Below are 26289 nucleotides of genomic sequence, written 5' to 3' on the forward strand. Positions count from 1 at the left end.
TTGATTCACTCGAATCGGTTCATGAACTATATAGCCACGGTTTTTAATTTGCATTCCTTAGTTTATATAAGAATAAATTCACAAACATCGTTTTTAGATATAACCTACTCAAGTTCGCGGACTGGGTTCGCGGACATAAGTTCCCGGACGGAGTTCACAAACTCCAGCAGAATTTCTCAGGACGAGAACTTCCGCCAGTTCGCTTCCCATACTTGGCTCACGCCACCATGCCGGTTCTCTTGATCGACAAAATTCTCAAACTTCGGTTCAAGGAATATGGACTTATACATATATGTGTTTCCACAACAATTCTTATATCCTCCAATGGATATATAATCAAAACTCTCATTTCAATCATTGGAACATTCTTAGAGGACGTTGATATTCTATAGTTGTTATTCACAAACTATTTTTCGTCAAAGTAAGCAATTTCCAAAGTGATTGAAACTTGTCATGACTTTCGTCACTAGGTAAAGATGAACTTGGTTAAAGCGAAAGCTTACCAACACATATTTCGAGAAATAGATAGGCGAGATAAACTCGGATCGATATAGCAAATGTGTTTAATCTAAGTCTATATAGCAAAACGACTTTTGTCTCAAGATAAGAGATAAATAGACTTTTGAGTGATAGATAAGTTCAAGTCTCCACATACCTTTTAGTCGATGAAGATCCATCGGTTCCTTGAGTAGTCCTTCGTCTTGTATGATGATTCCCATGGAGTTCTTGATCTCAACTACACTTTTTATCCTAGTCCGAGACCTTAGTAGTAGACTAGAAATCAAGACTTATAGTTTTGATCACTAACATTGACAAACATGCTTGAGATAGGAACGCATGCGAGTTCGGCCGAGCAATGCTCTAACACGTATAAATTATGGGATATGAAAATATGACCCCAGGTTATTTAATAAGTTCATCAAATTATTATAGTGTCCCTATGATAACATTAAAATGTTAGATTACCATAATAGCCCTTAATAAGATAGGAAGAAACAGTTATCCCACTTTTTTTCTCCCACAGGTCTGCAGTAACTCCACTTTCTTTCTCCCACCGGTTTCTGCAATAACTCCTTCTTCTGTTTCTCTCACCAAAAAAATTTCTGCAAAAAATCTCATCAAAATCTAACCGTAACTTGAGATTTCATCAAAAATTTAATCTAAAAATCGTGTGAACACTGAAATTTCATTAAAAAGAAATTTCGTCAATTTTCTCTGCAACTTTACTTGAGTGTAAACTTCATTAAATTTCTACTTCGTCTCCATTTTCTACTTCATCAAAATCTTCATCATCTCCATTTTCTGCTTCGTAATCATCCAAATCGTCGGTTTAATCGTCGTCATCTTCAAAAATGCCGAGAAAGAAGAAAATTGTAGACCAAGTTGAAAATGAAGCAGATTCGGAAAAAACTGAATCAGAAGAAGAAACAATGATTCCAGTAAAAAAAACAAAGAAAGGTTTTTATTAATTTCTCTTTTTTCTGAATTTTTTGATTAAGTGAATGTTACATGCACACACTAATTTTTCTGAATTTTTTTTGTACGAGCATCGAAGAAGAACATCAAATGTAAATCTAAGAAAAGTAGTACTTCAGAAATAGATCGTGATGAAAAAGAAGGTACTAAACCCTAATTAACAGCATAAATGCTTTCAGAAAACTGAATTTGATGGAAATCACCAGTGAGTGTATGTTTTCTGCACAGACTAAAATTTTCATGGTTTTTGTAGGAGGATCAAACCATAATAATAAATCTACATTGAAGATCGATAGTGAGGAAGATGAAGGTAATAAACCCTAATGCTTTTTTTCTCCTCTTCATGTTGAATAGTTTATACATTGAAAGTTGATAACTAGTAAATTCAATTGAATTCAATTATTTTTGTAAGATGCCATGTCCATCCCTCTTTCACATTTCTATGGCCTTTCCGGCTAATTTTACCTTCACATAGAGAACAATTAGCATGACTTGTTTATGAATTGAGTATGAAACAACACTTTACTGAATTTAAGCATGGAAGCAACATTTTATAGAATTTAAGCAATTCATATACATGGCTTTAACAACTATTGTCGGCCTATGATAATCTACGTATTATGTTGAAGAGGAGGTATACACCATTAGACTCATTATTTATTGAATGTTCAAAGATCTAGTGTGTGCATATTTACTTCACAAATTTAGTTTGTGCAAAATTCCTACACTAAATTCATATGGATAATGTTATTCCTACATTAAATTCATATGGATAATGTTATTTGGAAGTAAAAAACTATTATATATTATGAAATTGTAGGTCAATTGCTTTTAAAGTAACTGCAAAATTCAAAGACAAAGATGAATATCTTGTCAGCATATCAGGAAAAAGCATTGAGGACCTCATGTTTAATTCATCCTTGGAACCCAACATCCTAATATACAAAAATCTACTGTCTGAAGAAAGATTTCTAGAAAGATACAATCAGTAAGTACATGAAAGTACTATACCTTGATGCAAATTCTTGGGTAAGTCATAATTGATTTCAATATATATGAAAGTGATATACAATCAAATTTTGCACACGATAAAATTGATTGCATAGTTCGTTACATTTTATCTTATTTAAGGTTTCCTTTTCTGTTTTTTGTCAAACACAAAGATACCATGCAAACGTCATTGAAATATACTGTTACATTACCAATAACAAGCATGAACTCCAGCGTGAAGAAGATCATGATATCACTGTGCCACGAAGAAGTGAATAATGCAGAACATTGGACATTATTGGTCTACTCTGTCTACCAAAAATGTTTCTTCCACTACAACTCGTGGTCTGACCAGTCAAGAAACCAATGTTGTACAAATGCCAAATTTATGGCAGATGAATGCTTGGTACCAATCAACAACTTAATGGAAAAACAAGGCTTCAAAAAGGTTTCAGAAGCTATGGTGTATGAAGCTCCAGTACCGCAACAAGTGCAGTCTAATGTATGTATATTATTTTATGAAGAAACAATTTCAGAATAAATACAGTGATGGGATTCAGAGTAGCATGGAAGATCAAATAGTGTTGAGAGAAAAGATGCACATGAAGAGGGCGACAATAGCTTTACAACTAGTCACTGCGACTAGCCCTGAAGAAAGTTGGAAAGAAGGAAACGAGTTGGAATAATTTTGGCACTTTTTTTTCCTTCAAAACATACTTGTACTACTAATATCATGTTTAAGATCTTATTTATCAGTAGGAGAGTGTTAGTTTATTCATCACTTATTATTACTCAGTACTACTAATATCATGTTTAAGATCTAATTTATCAGTGTTGGGTTTTATCTTTGTGACTGGGATAAATATGTGATGAATTCCTTAAGTGATGAGTTCATGCACATGATATTGAGTGATGAATTCCAGCACATGATGCTAATAAATTTGTGCATATCTTTGTGACTGGGATAAATACGTATATGTGATGAGTTCCTTAAGTGATGAATTCCTGCACATGATGCTAATAAATTTGTCCATATTTTGTGAGTGGGATAAATATGTGATGAATTCCTTAAGTAATGAGTTCCTGCACACGATATTGAGTGATGAATTCCTGCACATGATATTGAGTGATGAATTCCTGCACATGATGCTAATAAATTTGTCCATATCTTTGTGAGTGGGATAAATATGTGATGAGTTCCTTGTGTGATGAATTCCTTCTCATGATGCTAATAAATTTGTCCATATCTTTGTGAGTGGGATAAATATGTGATGAGTTCCTTAAGTGATGAATTCCTGCACATGATATTGAGTGATGAATTCCTGCACATTTGCTGATAAAAATGTCCAGATGTTTAAGTTGTTATGTGTATGTGTACATTTGACTTCCTTATGTTGACAATTGACTTTCATATGATATTAAGTGATGAATTCTTGTACATGTTATTAAGTGATGAATTCCTGCACGTGATGCTAATAAATTTCTCCATATCTTTGTGACTAGGATAAATATGTTTCTCTATAGTATATGTGATGAGTTCCTTAAGTGATGAATTCCTGCACATGATATTAAGTGATGAATTCCTGCACATGATATTGAGTGATGAATTCCCGCACATGAATATGTGTGGCCAGTGAATATGCAATGCTTATCTACTGCTGAACGAACTACATTAACCCCTCCTACAAACTGTTGCCCAACATCACCAAGAACATTCTCCCAATCCTTTAACCTCCTCGGGCGAGAAACTTGTGCTCTATCTTCAATAAAAGCAGTTGTGCTATCTTCAGCCAATTCATCATCTACAACACCATTGTAATCTGCTGATACTACCATAGAAGAACAACTATCCCCAACAAATTCAATTGACAAGTCAAAAGAGTTGACATTATTAATGATGAAGTAACAAATCGTTGATTGAAGCTGAAAATCTAACTGCATATTAACTTTGTTTCCATTAAACATATAAGAGAAGTAGAAATCTGAATTACGGAGAGAGATCCACCGAGATTTAGCAATCGAATTTAGCTCATCCATTGTGGATATTGTTGTGACATTATGTGAAAATTTTAAATTGCAAAAATGAACAACCGTTGTAGCATTAACTCCCATATTCCCTCTGCAAAAACAAACACAGACAAAAATTGTTAGCTCTAGAGAATTTAAATTAGTGTCTAGTATGCGCACAGGTAAAAAATTTAAACAAAAAAACAAACGAGTGATGAATTTGTACACACGCAAAAAGTTTCTGCACGGGTCTAACTATACTCTGGCTATTATTGATCAGAAGGACGACTCGAGAACATTGAAAAGAGGTTCATTCTCATCTTTTATTGAATTATGTCTGTATCATTGTAAGTAAACTTCTGACTGAGTATAAATGTTGTTGTTGTTGTTGTTGTTTTGATTTCAGAAAATTTAAGACATGAATATAACAACAGGGACTAAAATTTAATCCCTCGTCATCACTAAATAATCTGTACTTCATCAATGTTATTGAATTATGTCTGTACTTCATCAATGTTCATCAAAGAAGCCTAGAAAGTTCTTTAAATGAGTGTATAGTATGTGCACAGGTAAAATAACATTGAATGGGTTTGCTTGAATTATGTCTGTAATTCATCAATGTTAACTCTAGAGAATTTAAATAAGTGTGTAGTATGTGCACAGGTAAAATAACAAAAAATAACAAACTAAAAGTTATTATTCTCACTAAGGTTTTTCGGCTCGTTGTTTCATGGACAAACTTTTCTATGTCATATAAGTTGCGGGTTTGATTTGTTTTTCAAATACTCTTTCGGATGTTCTTACTGAACTAACAAGAAGAGAGAAACATCATTGTATTAAGCCAGACCCAGATATCGATTTATTTATAAAATAACAAAAGAGTGATGAATTTCTACACACGCAAAAAGTTTCTGCACAGGTCTAACTACACAGGTATAAATTTAAATGAGTGTATAGTATCTGCACGGGTAAAAAATTTAAAACAATAAGAAAACATATTTTAAAAATGAGTGTATAGTATCTTCAAAGGTGAAATATTATAGAGAAAAAAAATTGATAACACTAAGTAATCGGACATGCAAATCATAAATCATAAAACTTATACATGAACTCAACAACAAGTAAATTGAAAGTTGATAACTAGTAAATTGAAAGTTGATACTCTAGAATCTTAACTTAATCAATTGAATCAAAAAACTTTAAATTACAAATCAAACTCCACATGCAAAATGGAACAGAAAAATATGATGAAAACATACCTAACAATTTCGATGAAAAATATTTTGTGAATCGAATTGAACTCAGAAAGGAGATAACAGCTCGTGAAGCTCTGAAGTAAATTGATTAATCAGGTGGACAGTTCACTAATCTTCTCAAACTCGATCTTCTGAGTTTGCAGAGGAGATCTGCTGCTGTGATTATGATGTTCTCGGCGTCATAAATCTTCTTTCGATCAAATTATATCACTAAATCTTCTGATACTCGATCGTTGTTCTGAATGATGGATTGACTGAGTTTGCAGAGAAGATCTGCTGCGATTATGATGTTCTCGGCGTTAAATTTGCAGAGCGAAATTATGATGTTCTCGACGTTAATCTTCAGTTTGTTTCTTACTAACCTGAATGAGAAGAAATATCTTCTTGATTTTAACCGAAGGTTATTTTCGGAATGAAAATTTTATTATTTTTGACGTCAGCAAATAAATTTAATTAACTAACCCCACATGTTGTTTTGGCCATCTCTTTCAAGTGGGCTTGAAAAATCCGAATCCATCTAAAGCCCAAGACCAAGAGAGTAAGAAAAAGTGAGGAGAGGGTCAAACACTTAATTCCCACTTTTCTTTTTTTAGGTTTTCCATAGGCAGTTATTAAACCTAGTTTAATTGGGGGCCCCAAAAAACAATTAGGGACCTCACCCATTTTATTTGCACCCAGGGGTGTATTAATATTTTGTGAAAATACTATTTTACCCTCTACTAAAAATAAATCTTAAAAACCTATTGACCCTCAATCTTAAGCCCCAATTCATTTCTAGTTCTAAACAAAAAAATCACTCCCTCCCCTCTCACCCTCTCGACTCTTCTCTTCTCCTCCATTAACGACTCCAAGGAAAAAAACATTCACCCGAAAAATTTCAGTTACAGTAAAAGGGTCGTCAATTCGACAAGCCTAAACCCTAACGATTTTTCATATGCATGTAGAGACCATAAAAAATCGTTAGGGTATATGATGATCAAGATAACGACCATATTTCTGGTTTTCATGTTTTTTACCCTAGATTAGAGTCGTTAACATAATATAGAAACCTATGACGATCCTCTATGAACGACCCTTTTTTTAAACGTCAACGACCCCAAGTGAAAAATCTGTCCCGAAAATTTTCAGAGTCGTCTTGGCATAAACACACAAAATAACGACTCTTTATGTCCCATGCTAAGAGTCGTCAGGGTATATCATATTACCCTGACGATTTTTCATAACCTGAAAAAGTTGCAGGTTTGAGTCGTCATTTTTGGTGTCAATACATTGACGACTTTCTAGAGTCGTTGGGGTATACATCCCTCGACATTGACGACTCTTTCTCTGTGTTGTGACATACATCCAATCCATGAGAAAATTTAAGATAATCTTACCATCAACACAATCATCTTTGTTGCTTGAATCTTCCTCAACATCATTTTCCTACTTGAATTACTCACTTCTAAAAACCCTAAATTTTCCTCTAAAACCTCATCTTCCTCTTCTCAACTCAAAAAAAAAAAACAAAAAAAAAATTGATTCTAAAATCTGAGTTTAATCTAACTACACTAATTAACTTAACTTAATTAAATTTTAACACTAATCATTCAGGGACGATTTAGCCATTTAAAAATATTTTGGTTAAGGGGTGACTCAATTTGAGTTTTAATGACCTTTTTGTCCTCTAGTGGGAGGCCCCTAATTGTTTTTTGGGACCCCAATTAAACTATGTTATTAAAGCGGAGCAAATAGAAAACGAAACAATACAAACAATCCTTTTTGACCATATTACCCAACAATCCCAATAAAAAGAAATTATAGCTCCCCAAAATCCCTTTTGACCATATTACCCAACACGCACTTGCCAGTTATACCACTCCTCATTTTAAACCTAATAATCTTGCTCAAAAGAAATGCAAATAATTTCTTGCACTCCCTACAAACGATCTGCCTCTCTAAGCCCTGACCAAAAGAATGGATCCTGCCTTTCTCTTTCCAGTTTCCACTTATGCTTCCATCACTCCCAACATCCGCTATCAATGAAAAAATCTGCTATGATCAGTTCTTTAACGCCAACACTCCTACACATCCTCTATTAATCAAGAATCTTATATGATCCGTTCTTACACTGACGACTTTCACAATGCCAGTCATGGCAGACACCTAAAAAGGTTATTGCTCGCGGCACCTGTGGTCTTGTGAATCGTCGTTGATATGAAATGATCACAGTAATCTATCTGCTAACCCTATTGTCAGCGGTACATGTGATTGCTGGTAATTTGAATATGGAACTGTAGTTTCACCAACCATACTTGGCTGGCTGCTGAAGTTAATTCCGCCAGTTGCTAATTGTTGTAAAAATTGAACTAGGGAAAGAAATATATCCATTCGGGTTACATTCCTGTTAGCCTACACGAAAATTAAGGTTCAGTATTCTGATAAGGGAAAAGACAAAGTAATCTTTTTCCTAAACAAGGTAGCTTTCATCCAGGATTGGATATTACCTCAACAATGAAGCGTGCCCATATCTTATCCTCTTGAACTTCCATAATTCCTTTCAAGATGGTCAGGCCAAACCCACGAATGATGTCAGCTATCTCAAGAAAGAAGTCTCCTTCATCACACAACATCTATTACATACCAGAATACAATTAGAGTCAAAGAGGTCAATAACAAGATTTTTTTTTGATGATCAGCGTACTGGCATCAAGTATGAGAGCCGGATGTGTAACGAGAACTTTGTAAACAAAGAGCCTCATCCACTAAAGCACCATCAGTATTGGTGTTGTTATTGTAGCACATCTGTCTATCACTGTATATGGTCTTGTAAGATGGTCATAAATGATATGTTCTCCTCCTGGCAGTCTCTGAAGGAAAATTAATGTTGCTACTAAGCAATCGTAATCTCTAACATGCAAAATTTCACATTTATCTCGTGATGAATAACAAATCACTATGCTAATAATGCAAATGCAGTGTTATACAAAAAGCGAAAAGCACTTCCATAAAATATACGGAGCATTACTTTACCTCTACAAGCATTTGGCTAGGAGGCCTAAGATCCCCTACTGTAATTGGGCAAACCATCGTTTTGCCGTTAACTTCAAAAGCCCATGTAGCACCTTCACCAGTTGAGTTGTCCTTAAGAATCACCCCGCTCTCAGCACCGATAATCTAACACCAAATCAAGTTCAAGGGACACTTCAAACGAGGCACCATAATAAAGTTTAAGCATACTGTTATATTCAGGACAACCATAGCATAATCAAGATATGAACTAGAGTTACCTTCGGCACACATGCTTCTTTAAGTTTGTCTGCATATTTTGTCACACTTTGCAAGAAAACCATATATTTAATGGTGCGGTCCAATAAACCGTCGATGCTACACTGAAATAAATCGATACAAGAGCATTAACATTTCATTAACTATAGTGATAAAAAAAATAATTTGCATCCAAGACTCCGGAATTACCTTTATACCATGGGGCACAATCTCCCGCAACTCTTTTACACGGTCTTGAATCTGCTGACGATCTTTTGGCCTTGGCCTCGTACTTTCCCCTGGCCGAGCTCTTTTTTTTTTGACTCTCACTGGTTCTTCAGATCTCTTCGGCTGAGTACTCACAGCACAATCAGAATGGATGCTGTAAGTATCACCAATCCATGCCCCTACCTGGGATTTGATAGGAGCCTCTTTCTGATTTCCATATATTGATATCTTCTGTGGTTCACAATCAGCTATAAACCTGTCCATAGTTCCACTACTGCTAGAAATAGCCGCCATCTGAGTTCTACTACGGTACAACGAGGCATTTCCTCCCGACATTATTGTTGTGGGCGACAAATGATCCTCTGAACTAGGTATATCAATGAAAGTAGGAGTGCCAGAACCACTGGATAGTATATGTTGAAGTCCAAACTCTGGACACAGTCGCTTCTCCGGAGGAATGGAACCAACATCCAACTCTGAGACACAATCTGAAGTACCATTACTTAAACTGGACTGACTTCCACTTCCTCCTGAAGTTATAAGATCATTCCAACATTCAGTCCCATCGTTTTGGCTAAAAGTCAAACCCAAACTGTTGTATAAGTCATTATCAGAAGAGAATTGTTGGGTAATAGTAAGGGAGTTCTCTTTTCCATCAGGTACCAAACCTAGCGAACTGATGGTGTCGCTGGTGGGATTCTGCATAGTAGTTTTTGTTGTGTGTATCCCACTAAAATAATCTCCAAAAACTGAACCAGATGATGTAATGGCAAGTGCTCGTGATTTCTCATCTGTGGGTGTAACAGATCTGCTTGAATGTACTTGTGATTCAACAAAGTACTGGGAGAGATCATTTGCTGCATTTTCTCCTTGATATGCGTTGAAGCTAGTGGATTCCTTCACAAGTTGTATATTTGGATGAATTGCTGTAAAGGATTGCTGAAAATTATCTCCTTGACTTTGTCCAATATGCATGTTAAATTGAGTTACGGCATCTCCTTGAAAATCCTGAAATGTGCTTATGCCGGTAATACGATTAAGATTTCCAGAAAATGCATTTGAACTCTCTTGTTTTCTTATTTCAGGTATCACTTGTTTCTCACGGGATGTTAGACTGCTTGCCCACGTACTCATGGTGGGGTATATGGCTTGACCTGCTTCACCATTTTGGAATTGTGTTTCAGGGTTCAGAGAGGATTTATTCATTATGGGGTTCATGTTGTTCATCTGATACCCAGCGAAAGAGAATGCATTAACAGGAACCATTACAGGTGTTTTCCCCATCAGCTTTTTGCTGTTAAGGTCATCAGGCATGGCATTGACGTTCCAATAATTAGAAAATGCAGTTTCTGATGAGAGCACGGAATCAACTCCTCTACTCGGAATATATGTTTCGTCATTTATAGATGGTGCATTTCTAGAGACGAGATCACCTTCAACATTTTCTGGATGCCGAAACAAATTGGTAACCTGATCAAAAAATTCCAAGCTCTCCATAATCTGCAGGAACAAGAACCAACAGGAAGTTTTAACCAATGATGCAGGCTTCTAATTGAGTAATTTAGTCCTATTTTAAATCCATAACCTTTTAACCATCTGTACGTGGCATTAAAAGAATGTAGAACATTTTTTGAAAATATTCCGGCTTGGTGTCAAAGTCTGTCCTTATATGGAATAGTTCTTCTTTCCTTCTATTCTTTTTCAGACGAAGGCATTAAAATCTACAACCAAAAACCTACGCCTGCCATTACTCATTCCAACACAGCTTATGGTCCCCACAGATTAGATATTAGATACTCGAAATCTACTTAAAAAATGGTTTGATGATACTACTGACGCATTAACTAAATAACAAATTCTTCCACTAAAACCAAGTTATTCACTCATAAAGTAAACTAGCACTCGTAAACACTAGAGTAAGGAACACAGTCAAGTATATAAGTAAATGTCGAAGTGGTTTTCTAATTTGCATAAATGATCCTAAAACTATAATAAATGTACTTTCATACTACTAACCTTTCGGGTGGATCCAAACTGTACTACCCCTTGTGGAGCTACAGAAATCAAGGCAATTGTCTGCAAATAATATCAAGTGATAGTGATTATGAGACATGAGTATAAATGCACAGGAATAGAATATCTAAAAAGCTGTGTTACAACGATATGCCTAAACAAAAAAATCAGCCGTATCGATACGTATTTACACGGATACGCGTACTAATACTCCCAATACTTCAAGATACAACTCAGTTGGAAAACTTTGACTAAATATTAGAAAATTTAGATATTTTACTAGATTCTATGAGAAGTTTTAACTATAGTGACAAAATATTAGTTCTGAATCTGTCCACTGATCTTGCTCTAGACTTTCTTCCTTTGTTGTCCAGACTTTTTCTCTCTTCAGTGAGGTTAATCATACAAATTATATTTTAATCATGCAAACACATGTATGTATTTTGTTAAGTTTCTATCTTATATATAATATATTTATGTTAAACTACTGATCAATATTGAGTATGCCGTATCGCCGTATTTTAGTTTTTCAAGTTGGTGTATCATAGTAGCGTATTGGTATCTTGCATCCGATACCGTATCCGTATCGTTGCAACACAGCTAAAAAGGAATGTAACAAGGAGATTACAAAAGGGGGAGAAACGATACGACTGAAAAGTGTTCAGCAGGTATATGTTCCAAATCATGTTTAATTTACAGAATCAAGCATGTACCTCTATTCCAGATGAAAATTGTTGGTGAAACTGAGACAGATCCTGTATAAAAACAAGCAAGTTGAAGTAAACACAGATAAATTGGACCATTATTGTAGTTTCTTAATGGTATTACTATTAAGAGTATCAAGCTATTAGTTTTATGCACAACTATAAACTGAAAAGAATTGCATTGATGAAAGAACAATCTCATTTCTGAGAATAGTCTGCCATGCACGATGAGTGCCTAGGTAAGATGCATAAGATCGTAGGTAAGTTCACTCGTTCAAATTGGTTTAGAGTCAAATGTCCAAAAACTTCAGACTCATGTTCTACCTCGGCAGTGCATGTTGCATCATAGGAGTTTAACTATTAATATATAATTCCGAATAATTGAATATGGTAAAAATGTTGCAGAGAGTAGAATGAACGAGCTCAATCAAATATCATGAAATACCTGGAAACCATCTTGATTGTCAATGAACAACGTGGGACCCCACTCTCCACAGTAAGTAGATGCAAACATCCATTGATGCTTCCCAGTAAAAGCCGCATGTCCAATGATTCTAGAAAGAAAAGGAAACACACACACACAACTATCCGTATAAAAAAACTGTTGTATTATTTTACATCAAAGTATATCATCTGAACAAACATGATTACAAAGAGGTAGTTAGTTTAACAATATTAGCACGCATTTATGTGCAACAACTAATAAGTTTACATCTCATTCCTATTTTGGCCTGAAACTAGACTCCAATTACATCAACTTCCTAAAATGTGTACCTTTATCTTTGTTTTCAATTTAGCTATCAGAGTTATATGATTATTGTAAATAAATAAAAAATGCACCAAGCATACCCTTCGCCTAGCATATGAACCTGTTGAAGCATCTTTTCAATAACAATTCCGGTTTGCTCTTCTGAGTATGCATCTTCAATGGTTAGCACCCTACAAAATACAACAGTATCTCTCTATGGTTAGATAAAGATCCGAATGCAGTTATCTAACCTACTAACTAATTTCTCCACTGATAGGATCAGAATTCCAGGGAAAACATGAGACTCAGATGGGTTTTCAGATATTTAGGGAAACATGTCACATTAATAACTCAACATTATTGTCACTTGAAGTTCAATTCCAATTCACTAGATAATTCAGAGACGGGAAAAACTATATTACATGGTTAAAACAAAGGAACTAAATAAACCATCCCAATAACTGAGACATTGGCAATACATTCACACATGGGTGAACCAATAACTGAGAACAAGTTTTATGGGAGATGCAAACAAAACTATATTACATAATTAAAACAAAGGAACCAAATAAATGATTTACAGAATTACTATTTCCACATTATACAAATCCGAACGAGACCCATGAAATATGTTCCAAACCTCCTTTTTTTCTAAACATAAGGACAACAAAGACACTACTATAATTTTGTGTCAAATCTCAATTACTTAACTAAACACAAAATTTCATGGTAATAACCAAAAGAAAACAAAAGACCAAAATACAATCAAACAACCACATGTTTTGGAGATTGACCGAATATAACAAACTAGCCAAGAACTCATAAAAAGGACAATACCACATAAACCAACAAAAAAAAAATCGTGTAAAATGCAGTTGAGCTTACATGGGATTTTGACGATTGACGCGCCAAAAGACACCATAAGACCATCCATTGTTACAACAAAGACACTTAAGCGTCTCTTTAATCCTGGAATTCATCTTTGTCGTTTATTTAATCAAATCTAACAAATCGGACGGGAAAAACAATGATTTAACTACCACGGCAAGATCCTCTACCCGTTCGTTTCTTTAACAAATCTCCGACTCGTTTCGTCATTGTTGGTTCGTCTTTAACAACAGATCTTCTTCAAATTTCAAGAAGACACATCTAAAATGCTGTTTATAGTAAAGGGGATCACTTTACTGAGCAAGAAAAAAAGTGGTTTTCAGCTGAAGAAAAATAAATTTCTGTTTCTCTAAATGAGACACCAACTCGTTTTAGCTGGGTAAGGCGGTAAGAGTTGATTTCAACTGTTAACCAAAACGAAGCGGATTTCAAGTAACAGAATCGTTTTATTTTTACTACTAATAGAGAAAGAATTGGGAATTTGCTGTTTAGGGAAGGAGGAACAAGGGCCAAAAAGAAAGTATAACTTCACTATTTAAGACAGTGAAACCGGTTAAACCCGTCACACAATACTTGGTTTACCGGTTATAACCGGTACTTATACTTGTCAGTTTTCTCAGGACACATTAAAATATTACTAAAATCTCATGTTAATGAAAATCTCAAGTATTAAAATCTTTCCTAATTTGCAAAGATTTCTCTTTTCTTCACTTTTGATGCTGAGAATCTCTGAATTCTTCGTACCCCGAGGTGTTGGCCTTTAGCTCTCTTTACCTAACTCCACCCAATGATTTATACCGACACGTGGAAATAAAACCAACAAAAATACTGATAATTCTCTTTTTCCACTTCCTTATTCACTTCCCTCCAATCTAAACCCTACATCAGCGTTTACCATTCCTCATATGGAGATTTAAATCGGAGGTGAATAGCATTATCGTAAAGTCAACTTTTACTTTTAATATTAATTCATTAATTTTATGTACGAGAAAAGGTCAGAGCCAGACAAAACTTCAAGTTTTTCCAAATCAAGAGTATCGACGTTTGAAAAAAATACCATAGTTCTAAATGATTCTGTATTTGTGCACACTGTACAAAACACAGAATTGAAATATTTATATATCAAGTTATCCATATCATTGTAAATATTTCAACTCCAGTGAGGTTTAAATATTTCAACCCTTTTCGAATTTATCTCTGCATCTTCAACTAATTTTAATTTTATTCTTCATCTACATTTATTTTCATCTTTGTATCAACCTACAAATGTTAATGCACGTTTGTTTTTTATTACAAGCATGTTGATTGAACTTTTCGCGACATGTTTTACTGATTCGTAGATTTTGACGAGTACTTTTCTGGACAAAGATGATAAAAATATTCGTTAGTAATTTTTTGCTGATTACTTGAGAGGTATTAAAGAGATACTACAGATAAGTTTATCTTTTAATTAATGTCGAAAAAAGATATTAAAACCACTCTATCAATCTCTTCTGCAATCCATTAATGAAATCCATTCTTCGGTTTCCAAGAGTTTCCTTAATGAAATATTATTACGTTGTCCCGATGGTCATTAAATTCAGAATTAGTAAATTCGCTAAGTTTCCTAAGTAACTAAATCGTGCTGGAAGTTGAAGGAGTAAATGGATTACTGGTCATGCAACAACCAAGTTTCCCTAACAACGCGGAACTGGTTTTCACCATAATTTCCATTTTTTTTATTCCTCTGTTCCTCTTTAACTGACACCACTTACGGGGTCAACGTGTCCCAACAACTACTGCTACAAATAGGTTCTTCAACCTATTGACAAGAATGACAGACATATCTAATCTCTCAGACTTACAGAAGTTTCTCTCGATTTTAACACAAAAAAAATCTTTTTTATAGTAGTTCAACACATCCTACTACAAGCACTTGTCTCATTGATCTCAATACCTTCTCAGCTTCCTTCCCTAAGATCAACCCTTATCCTCCTTTCTAACTGAAGAAAGACTGGAACATCCGTTTCTTGGTTTAGGCCATGATTGTACAAATTGATCTCTCGAATCTAAAAGTACTTATACAATATATTATTTTCAGGGTTCAGACGAATTTCTCTCACAAGCATTAGCCTACCCCCATATTTGCAATTTTAATAGTAATTTGTTTTTACCCTAAAACAGAAGGTTATCTGTGATGATAAAGAAAACTGCTAATATGTTATTTCAGGTTTTAAGCATACTGCTAATGCAAATGCCATAAACCATGTGCAATTTGCAGAAGATATAATTGTTTTCTTGGATGATAATGTGGATCACGTTCAAAATCTAAAAAATATCTTATTGGGATTTGAAATGGTTCCTGGATTGAAGTTCAATTTCAGGAAAATTGCTCTTGTAGTAGTTGGTAATGCGGTTAGTGCTGCTACACGTGCTAATATTTTTGGTTGTCTTTTAGATATCTTTCCTATGAGATGCATGGGTATCCCAATGGGTAACAAATCAAAATTAGTATGGGTGTGGGATGTTACTACACAAAAATTTTAAAAGAAGCGAAGTATTTGGCAAAGATGATATCTTTCTAAGGGTGGAAGACTAATGCTGATTAAGTGTGTTGTCTAGCTTACTAGTGGATTACTTGTTTTTATTTCATCTTTCTGCATCTGTTGAGAAACAATTGGACAAAATCATGAGGCAACTTTTGTGGGTTCTTAAAATCATAAAGCTAAGAGGAGTTGGGTGGGATGGCAAGGGGTGTGTCTGCCTAAAGAAAGAGGAGTAGCTGAGGATTATGAACTGGGCGTTGCATGGTAAGTGGATATGGAAGTATGACAATAAGGAAAATACCTTGTGGAGAAAATTGACTTATCATAGGTTTGGCGGTAATCAGAAAGCTTTTTTGCCAAATCAAACAAACAAATCAGTTGGCAAGTCTTAAACTAGTATTATCAAGAACAGATTTATCATTGAATTAAACTCAGCTAGCAATGTCAATAGTGGTGATAAATACTTATTCTATGATGATAGATGGATTAATGGACAATCTTTGAAGTCATTGTTTCCTGCTTCTTATAAGATTGGCAGAAATAAGAATGTCACCATACATGATTTGTTGGTTATTTCTAATACATACAGTTGGAGTTTTACTTTTTGTAGGAATTTGAAAGATTCTGAAGTGGAGGATATATCTCATCTCCTTAACTTAATTCCAACTATTATTAGTGGCAGTGGACCTGATCAAAGAATATGTCAAGCAAGAAACCATGGTTTCTTAGTGGCGGAATGTTACAAAGATCTTGAAGAAGATGGTTTGGTTGTGTTTCATTATTAATGTATTTGGAATCCCAAAATTCAAAAGGTAATTTTTTTTCGTATGGACATTGTGTTACAATGCAACTCTTATATTAGATTCTTACAAGAATGTTATAGAAAAAAGACAGCTGAATCAAACCAACATATCTTTTGCATTGTGAAACTACAAAGTTAGTGTGGCATTACTTCCTGACTATTACAGCTTGCAATAGGTGTTTCATGATTAGAATGGAAAAAGAAGAAAGGTGTTGTGCAGTCAATCAAAAGAAGAATCCGGGACATTTATCTTTTTGCGATTTGGTGTGTTGTTTGGATCAGAAGGAATGCTAGATTATTCGACGGGAAATATAAGTCTTGGGACTCAATCATCAATAATGTGAAGGTTTTCTTCTTCAACTGGTGTGTGAGAATCTTTCAGGGTTTCTCTTTAAGTACAATTTTGCATAACTTGGAAGTTGTAATAAGGTTTCTTTGAGAGCTCTACTATAATTGAGTTTTTTATTTTTATTTTCTCAGTTCATCGTTTTCTTGGTGGTAGATATTTGCTCTTGGAAAACATCAAGTAGCCTAATGGTTCTCATGCTCTCTACCCCGGAGGAGGTAGGAGTTCGGTCTTTGGACCTTGTAATTACTAGTAGTATTTAGGAACCACTAACTAACCATGTTGTACTATCCATCGGAGATAAAAAAAACTAAATGTGATATAGGAGTAGATAAATTAGCTGGGTGTTTTTAGGTCTGTTGTTATTTTTCGTTTTTATTTGTTCTGTTCTGTTTCAAAGGGGTCTCCTTAATGGATTGTTTCAAAAAAAAAATTTTTACGGATTGTATTGTTTTGCCACCTAGCTCAGCTGGTCATCCCCGTTTCACAGAGGTTTCATGCGCTCCATGAGGTTCCAGGTTCGAGTCCCCGATGACGTAATATTACAAAGTTTAACATGGAAGGTAGGGTTAGCTTGCCCCCTTGCGACATAATCACATCCCCCTTATCCGCTTCGGCTCCCTTGGCTTGGTTCCTCACGAGGCTCGCTGGTAGGCTAGTACGACAACCTTTTCAACTAATGTAGTAGTACGTTGTTGGAGCTTAGTTTGTTAGAGCAGTTCATATGGATTCAACAAATCAAAGATTTGTTCATTTTCATCCCACTATGAAAAACATGAAAAACGGATGAACAAATTTGTTGGTTTGTTGAGTGAGATAGAAGAACAGGCGCGCGCTGGATGAAAGGCCGGGTGATGGAAGAAACAACGCGGAGTTGGAAGGAAAACCGCTGGAGTTGGAAGGAAAAACGCCCCTTGGTTTTCTCTGCAAAACTCGGTTATTATATTTAGGTTTTATTTTATTTATTTATTTTATTAATTAGTTAAATAATCATTGGGACCCAATTCTTATTAGTTTATGTTAATAAAATCACTAGTGTGACCGTAAAATATCATATTTGTTTATTTTGTATTGGTTTCTCATAGTGCCAAAACGTGTTTGTTCATCCACGTGGCTCAACAAAACAAAGTTTTTGTTGATTGCCATAGTAATTGCCCTTAGGATTCCAACTAGTTTTTTTTTTTTTTTTTTTTTTTTTTTTTTTTTTTTTTTTTTTTTTTTTTTTTTTTTTTTTTTTTTTTTTTTTTTTTTTTTTTTTTTTTTTTTTTTTTTTTTTTTGAAAAGGAGAATTTTATTTTAAGGCTCGAATATGCAAGGTTACATAGTTTAGGAATGTGGTATTCCCAGCCTTTACAATTGGGTAGATAAAACATTAGCATAATTAGTTCCCAATTATAAGCATTAACTTCTGACCGTCTTGTTCGATTAGACCTTATCCCCTTGATAGTGTGGATGTTCTTACGAATTTTGATTCCTCTTTTGATCCATGTTACCTGCATAGTTTCGTTATAATCTTGGTTATTGTTCGATCCCGGTGTCCGAAACTACAGTTGGTGTAGAACACAACAGTTACAGCTAGCCAAATAGTTGTTGATGGAGTGATGGAGGTAGATCCGGACTGTGAAGGTTATGAAACCTTCGTCAATGACTATCCACAAGAATAACATAAATTTTGAAGGATACTTCAAAGTCTGAAGAATGAAGTTAACCATTGGTGTTGCTGATGATGATGGTGATTTTGTAGCCGAGGGTTTGGAGGATTGGTGGATGTTTCTGCTGTGGTGTGGTGTATGGCTCTTGTCCCCACCTTCTATGAGCAACTTTTGTCGTTGTTGTTGATGTGAAACTTGCATAACTGAATCATGGTGTTGATGGTTCGCTGAACCTAAGATATCCTTAGTACCACTATTAAACTTAACTAAAATCCTAGAAGAAGAAAAACGCAAAAGCAAATACTGGTCGATGATTACGGTAAGTCTCAGACTAGTTGGTGAAATTGCGACTAATATATTTGTTCCCTAATTTCAGCTGAAAATGCGGGAATGGAAGTTGTGATTGTTGGTGGTGGTGCTGAGTTGAGTTGTTGGTGTAGCATCGTATTAGTCGAGAGTAACCACCGTCTACGGAATGATCCCAAGATAGGGAATTGTATAGGCCATAACCTGTGACTGGACCTAACGAACAACTAAAACATGGTGCCATAACACACTTATTTATGTACATGAAGGAAAGAGATAACCTGGCATTTTGCGCGAGTTCGCGTGATATTTGGGCTGTCAAAATATGTAGTTTCCTTTGAAAGCCCCTCCAGATACTACTCATTTTGCATGCGAGAGTTGGGTCCTGCCAACATCTCGCATTTCTCCATAGAGGGACTCGGCAAACTTCTCTCTGACGATCGAGAAGTCCCATCCCAGCTGTGGTTTCCTTTGAATTGGTTTGGTCAGTACGGTGCTTTGAATGCATGCTCTTTTGATGACCGCTACCTTGAATTTGTCGTATATGATAGCAACTCCATGTGCTACCCGGATTTTTGGTAAGCCATGGTCTGCAGCTGGAGTATGAGTCATGAACAGCTGAATTTGTTCTGATTCCACCCGTTCATATATCTCCACGTGTTGTCCGAATGTTACTTTCTTTATTAGACATAACAAAGACGGTGACAAAGACAGATTCAGGCCCTTTTCCTAAAAACGAACATGTTCCCACTTGAGTGTTAATATCCTCCCGTCCACACGACTCCACATGTAATCCAAAGAGACTCCTGTTACGTCCTTTATCAGAGACCACAAATGAATCACAGACCGATACATAAAAAGAGTCGGGCTATTTTCCCAAAAGCAGACATGTTCCCACTAGATACAAGTTAAACCAGATCCACTTTACAACCGATCCAAACATACGATTCATCCTAAGTAGGCTGTCCTCCCATTCGTCCCATATATCTTTTAACTCAGTCAACTTCTTAGAAAAGTAACCAGCATCCGTTGTATACCGGTTTGACGTTTTCTGGTCTTCCATCGTGAGATATATTCTGATTCCATAACCCGGGTTTCCCATGACTTGGCTACAACGTTCATTATAGGATGTGACAAAGGTGAAGAATTTAATGTCTTCTTTCCTACGTTACACTTAAACATGGGTGAATTTTCCTTGAAATATCCCGCGTGTACAACGTTTTGAGCTTGGTTTAACCCGATTTGAATAAGATGGAGATGGAGATCAGTTCCCAAAGTTTCCGGATACTCAACATGCTGTTCATGAACTACCCATTGAGATGTTTTATCTTTCAGTTCTGGTACCCAAAGACCTTCTCTATGTTGATTAACAGTCTTATTTGCCAGATCTAAAAGAAGGAATTGTGTAACCAAAGCTATAATCATGTTTGCCTGGGTCGGTTCGGAGATCCATTTGTGGATCCTCATGAAGGAAAAAGGATTGATGGGAAACGCATAATAGGTAAACCAGTACATATGACGATTGGTATGAATAAAACATGCAAACATATTTTTAGGTGTTGTTTCCGATAAATGAAATCATCCATATTTGAGTGAAGTTGATTGTGATTTCATCAAACAAGGTGTGGTAGTGGGGACTTTTGTAATTGATTTTGGTTTGTAGAGGGTTAAGGTACAACAAGGTGAGTAAATCAGTAGGAAGTATGAGGTGAACTGTGAACTTGAAGCAACTAGGGATTGTGAACACGATAAATATACCTTTCCCAAATCGAATAACATAACCATATAGTAGACAAACTAAACTAACAAAGGCCCGATGCTTAAGAATTTGAGAGTACTTACATGAGGCAAAGCGGAGGAAGATTCCAGGTACGCACCATGGTTTCCTACTTCCGGAAGAATTAGATTTTTTATCTACTCGACCAAACAACTCTAGAAACTCAAGAGGTATGAAGAATACAATCCACCTGAATCCATCATTGTAAAGTTAATTCTGTTCAATCGGCATCGAATTGAAAACCCATCTTGATTTAAGTTTGAATAAGATGATTGATTAAACCTTCAAGAAAACAGAGACGCTACTGTTTCTATGGTGAATCAGTTATATTTTTTTTGACTCAGTACTGCCCGATTTGTAGAGCTCTCCCTGAAGAGAGAAGGGAAGGTATCATCTGTCAGACTTGGCTTCCAACCTCTTTATTCTTTGCATGGAGTCGTTCTCTAGGACCCTCACTAATGCCGAGTCTTGTGGACTAATCTCCGGATTCAAAATTAATAAGGCTTGCCCCTCTATCAATCATCTGCTTTTTGCGGATCATTCCGTAATTCTTATTAGGGCTTTTATACAACAAAGTAGAAATCTGTTAAACGTTCTTGAGGATTATGGTAAAACTTCAGGCCAAATGATTAATTTCTTCAAGTCTGACATTTTCTTTACTCCTCATGTCAGTAATAGTTTTGGTAAGGAAATCATAAACATCTTGCAGGTAAAAAAGATGAGACTAAATGATAGATACCTAGGAGGCCCCCTTTTTACTAATAAATCTAAGATAACCTGTTTTGATATTCTTTTAGAAAAAATGGCAGGTAGAGTTAAAGGATGGGATGGAAAAACCCTATCCCCCTGGTAGAGGTGTTATGGCAAAAGCTGTGCTAGAAACAATCCCAGTCTATAGCATGTCCATTGTTTACTCTAAAACAATGAAAGGTAAGTATTTTCCTAAAACTAACCCTTTCCATGCCACTTGTAATGACAGTTCTTCTTGGGCCTGGAAAGGTGTTTACAAAGGTTTGATGTTGATAAAAGAGAATAGCATTTGGGAGATAGGTGATGGTAAGAGTGTGCATATTTGGAAGGACAAGTGGATCACAGATTTAGAAGGAAATCTTATTTATCTTGCTGGAGATGGTGGGGATAGTGGGTTTGTTTTGGTTGCTGTTCTTTTATCTTATTTGGGATAGAATATTCAATCTCTCAAAACCCTGTTTAATAATTAAATAGTTAGCATGATTCTCACAATACATCCAAACAAGGGGAAATAAGATATTCTAAGGTGGATGGATAATCCACAAGGAATGTTTTCTAGTAAATCCCTTTATGATATCCTGAACAAGAAGAAACTTCAATAAAACGATAATTTGGCAGGGAAAATTTGGGGGCTCGATGTGATACCAAGAATAAAATTTTTTATATGGAAAATGCAACAAAACATTTTACCTTTCAGTGGGCATACTTATAATTATATATCTCATATTAACCCAATTTGTGTAATGTGCATGAATCATGTAGAGACAGGAGAACATCTCTTAATGCAGTGCAATTTCACTAGAGCTATTTGGGATCAATGTTATCTAAATCCAAATGCTTCGACTTTAGACTTCAGAACCCTGATTGACTGGTACAATTCATGGTTCTATGGAAACCATCCCCAAACACCTTGGGGACCTTGGGAAAACATTTGTGCTACTTTGTGTTGGTTCATTTGGAAAGACAGATGTGATGTGGCTTTCCAAGATATAAAATCAAATCCCAAAACCACTGCAACCCTGATAATGAACCATTTGAAATTAAGTCAGAGTTTTACACCTAGGATCCAACTTTTCCCTGTTATTATAACTGTTAACTACATTGAAAATAATCTTTGTCATAATATTTCCTTTGCTTTTTTATCCAGTTATAATATTATTATGGGTCTAACCGGATTAAGTGTGGCCATTACAGGTCCAACAGGAGATACAATTGGAAGGAAAACAAGAGGAATAAGAATTCACAGCAGAGAAGAAGGAGATTGCTTAGCTGCTCAAGATGCTCTAGAGTGGGCGTCTATTTTGAAATGCAGAATTTTCAAGCTTTTGGGAACCAACAGAAACCTAAATACCACTTTGAAAGGAGGAAACATAAGGACAAATTGAAAGACAAATTCTATTGTTGATCACCTAATGTCTCTATTAAGTTCTTTTGAAAGAGTCATATGCAAGGAAATTCAATAACTTCTTATATCTTAGGCAATTAGCTTTAATGGGTAGCAAGAACCAAAGTCCACAAACTTTGGAGGCACCTAATATGTGTATGCTTTGCTCAAGTCAGCTGGTCATCCTCGTTCCCCAAAGTTTTATGCGTTCCAGGAGGTTCCAGGTTCGAACCCCCAATGGCATAATATTGCAGAAATTAACATGGAAGGTAGAGTTAGTTTGTCCCCCTTGTGACACAATCTCAGCCCCATCCGCTTCAGCTCCCTTGGCTAGGTTACCCATGAGGATCGCTGGTAGGCTAGCACAACAACATGTTCAATTAATGTAGTAGTATGTTGTTGGATCTTAGCTAGCTTCCAACTAGTTAATGTAATACGCTTTATCCAATAATAAATAAATATTAAAAAACGGTCCGCGAGTTAAAACCCCAAAGATGTCACTATCCATACACAAAAACTCCAACAAAACAAATTGTTTACAAAAACCCCACTTAATATAATTGGTCTATATTACCCTCTTAGTTTAAATCACCCCAACAAAAACAAAAATCAACCCCACTTTAATTCTTATTATATTGTCACCACCAACAAGCAACGCCACCTTCTACCACCGCCACCGACCACCACCGCCAACCATCGCCGCCGCCACCTCCGACCGCCGCTGCCACCTCCGACCGCTACCGGCCGCCACCGCCGTCACCACCGCCACCTCCGACTGTCACCGCCGCCGCCGACCACCACCGCCACCTCCGACCACCACCGCCACCGGCCACCACCACTACTGACCAAAATTTAGATGAAACCGATTTTGGTTTCATCATAAATCCGATGAAACCGATTTTGGTTTCATCATAAAATAAGATGAAACCCTAATTGGTTTCATCAGAATTCAACTACAAGAAAAATTCAACAAGGATCTTATGTTGCAGTTGTCTTGGATACAACAACATCACAGATCCATGCTCTATGCTACAACACATATTATCAACTGTCAGCACCACCATTGTCGACCACCGCCAACCACCACCGACTAAAACCAGCAACATCGCCAACACCCGCCGACGACCACCACCACCACTGACCAAAAATTAGATGAAACCAATTTTGGTTTCATCATAAATACGATGAAACCGATTATGGTTTCATCATAAATAAGATGAAACCATAATTGGTTTCATCAGAATTCATCAGTAGCTGCACTTCATTTAAGCTTCATTTCTTCTCTAGTTTACAGCATCATCTGCTCTAACTCAGCTCTACTTTCATCCTTCGTCTATCCACAACAACACCATCTTCTTCATTGACCATTTCAACTTAAAATCAGATCCCTCTTTTTAACTCATCAGAGATCCTTCTAATTTGACTAAATCGTCCGTTGGTTAAGGTACATTAAACAATAGCTTCATTAGTTAATCAAACTTAAGAAACTTCTGAAACTCGTGCTTGAAAAATATAGACCTACAACTATTTTTCAGTCAGAGAAGAATAAAAAGAGATAAGCAGATAAAAGATAACTTTGTTTGTGTTTTAAGGATATGCAAGTAACTGGCTCTATTCTAGAGTATCAATATTCGTAACATACTGCGGGTTCCATTGATGTGCACCTCAGATACTTGAAACCTATGCCAACGTACATTGAGAGTGCTAAAACATCTACCATTCATTAACTTGCGTGACCTAGACAAAATAAGAATCCTACAGTTTCCTTATACCTAAGACAATTACGAGATCACCAATTCTATATACTCAAACAGATGGATTAAAATAAAAAAGCAGGTTATATATACCTCAGTTCTTTCGTCACGCATCATATTAATGGAAACAACCTCAATAATATTTGCTAGCTCAGCTCCTACCATCCCCTCCGTCATACTAGCGACGGCCATATAATCTACATCTTCAGCATTGTCTGTCATCCTCTTCTTATTAGATTTCCACTGCTCCAGCTGAAGTTTATAATGTGCTTGAAGTTTATAATGTGCTTGAAGTTTAGATTTCCACTGCTCCAGCTGAACCATGGCAGAAACCACCATTTCCTTGTCATCTACAGCTCCACATTCCACCACTGCGACACATAACTTCTTAATCCATTCACAGCTCCATAACCTCCACCTGCATCATTTCAGTTCACAAGCCAATGCCATTATCTTCTTTATCCTGCATACCAACCAACACAAGGCTTCAACTGGTTTAAATCCTACCAGCAATCCAAGGCTTAACCTGCAATTCCAGTCCTTGCGCTAGAGCTAACACCACCAGACAACTGCACCTACATCTCTGCCATCAGACCACAGTAACAACAACAACATCAACATTACATCTTCTTAAACACCAGTTCTCAACACAACTTGCACTTATTATTCAATTCCTTCTCTTCACTTCCATGACCACCTCACTGAACTGTAGTACCACCAATAAACACTTCCACTGCTTAGTCAAAATCCATCGTCACCTGCAATTTCAATAACAGCTGAGGCATCAATTCAGTCAACACACAGCACCAAAAACTCCATTCATCTTCTTCTCATTCTTTTCTCATCTGAATATGCCCAGCAACAACATCTTGCGACTCCAGACTCAAATCGAATCGTAGTTTGCCAAGTTCATTAATGCATCATTTCGATCATCTACAATTCCATTTCCGCTTAACTGATTTCATTATCACCAGCAGCCACAGCAGCTCATCTTCGATTTCTTCTCATCTCTGTTTCATAATTCCACCACCATCATTCTTCAGATCCATCCTCAACACCAGCGGCCTCATTCATTTCTCGAATTGACAGAAAATCCCTAATTTTTTTCTTCAAGAACACCAACACAAACCCTCAATTTCTCCAGATCCCCATTTCAGTTCATCCAAAACTCCACAACTGAATTCAACAGAAGCTAGCATAACCCATCTTCACATCTTCTCAATCTAACTCAACTCTGAGTTTCAATTTCTGAATCAACCCCAGGCGAGATGCAGATCCAATTTCTTGCAATCTCAGATTCAACCCATCTTGAATCTTACCAAAGTCCATCATCTCTATCTTACCCTTTTCTCATCTCCCAATTCTCGATCTATTTCTCGATCAGCAGCAACGATATTTACTCTCAATTTCAGGTGATAAAACAGCGACAACTGCTGC

The 26289-nt window shown here is 36.1% G+C and overlaps 1 protein-coding gene across 2 annotated transcripts; it reads right to left on the reverse strand.

Annotated features, from left to right (window-relative positions):
* Positions 1 to 7347: 7347 nt before the first annotated feature.
* LOC113297713 (transcription factor bHLH157-like) lies at positions 7348 to 14042 on the reverse strand. Of its 2 annotated transcripts, XM_026546282.1 has the most exons (10): positions 13554 to 14042; positions 12770 to 12859; positions 12366 to 12474; positions 11930 to 11971; positions 11220 to 11279; positions 9186 to 10703; positions 8999 to 9100; positions 8742 to 8885; positions 8216 to 8341; positions 7348 to 8120 (listed from the first exon to the last, which is right to left on the reverse strand). In XM_026546282.1, the coding sequence occupies exons 1-10, from the start codon at positions 13646 to 13648 to the stop codon at positions 7935 to 7937; spliced, it is 2472 nt and encodes an 823-aa protein (XP_026402067.1). In that variant the 5' UTR covers positions 13649 to 14042; the 3' UTR covers positions 7348 to 7934. The 2 variants fall into 2 exon arrangements, with proteins under 2 accessions (XP_026402067.1, XP_026402068.1); XM_026546283.1 differs by lacking the exons at positions 7348 to 8120; positions 8216 to 8341 and adding an exon at positions 8353 to 8578.
* Between the last annotated feature and the right edge of the window lie 12247 nt (positions 14043 to 26289).

Source organism: Papaver somniferum, chromosome 7 (assembly GCF_003573695.1).
Source record: "Papaver somniferum cultivar HN1 chromosome 7, ASM357369v1, whole genome shotgun sequence".
Taxonomy (NCBI): Eukaryota; Viridiplantae; Streptophyta; class Magnoliopsida; order Ranunculales; family Papaveraceae; genus Papaver; species Papaver somniferum.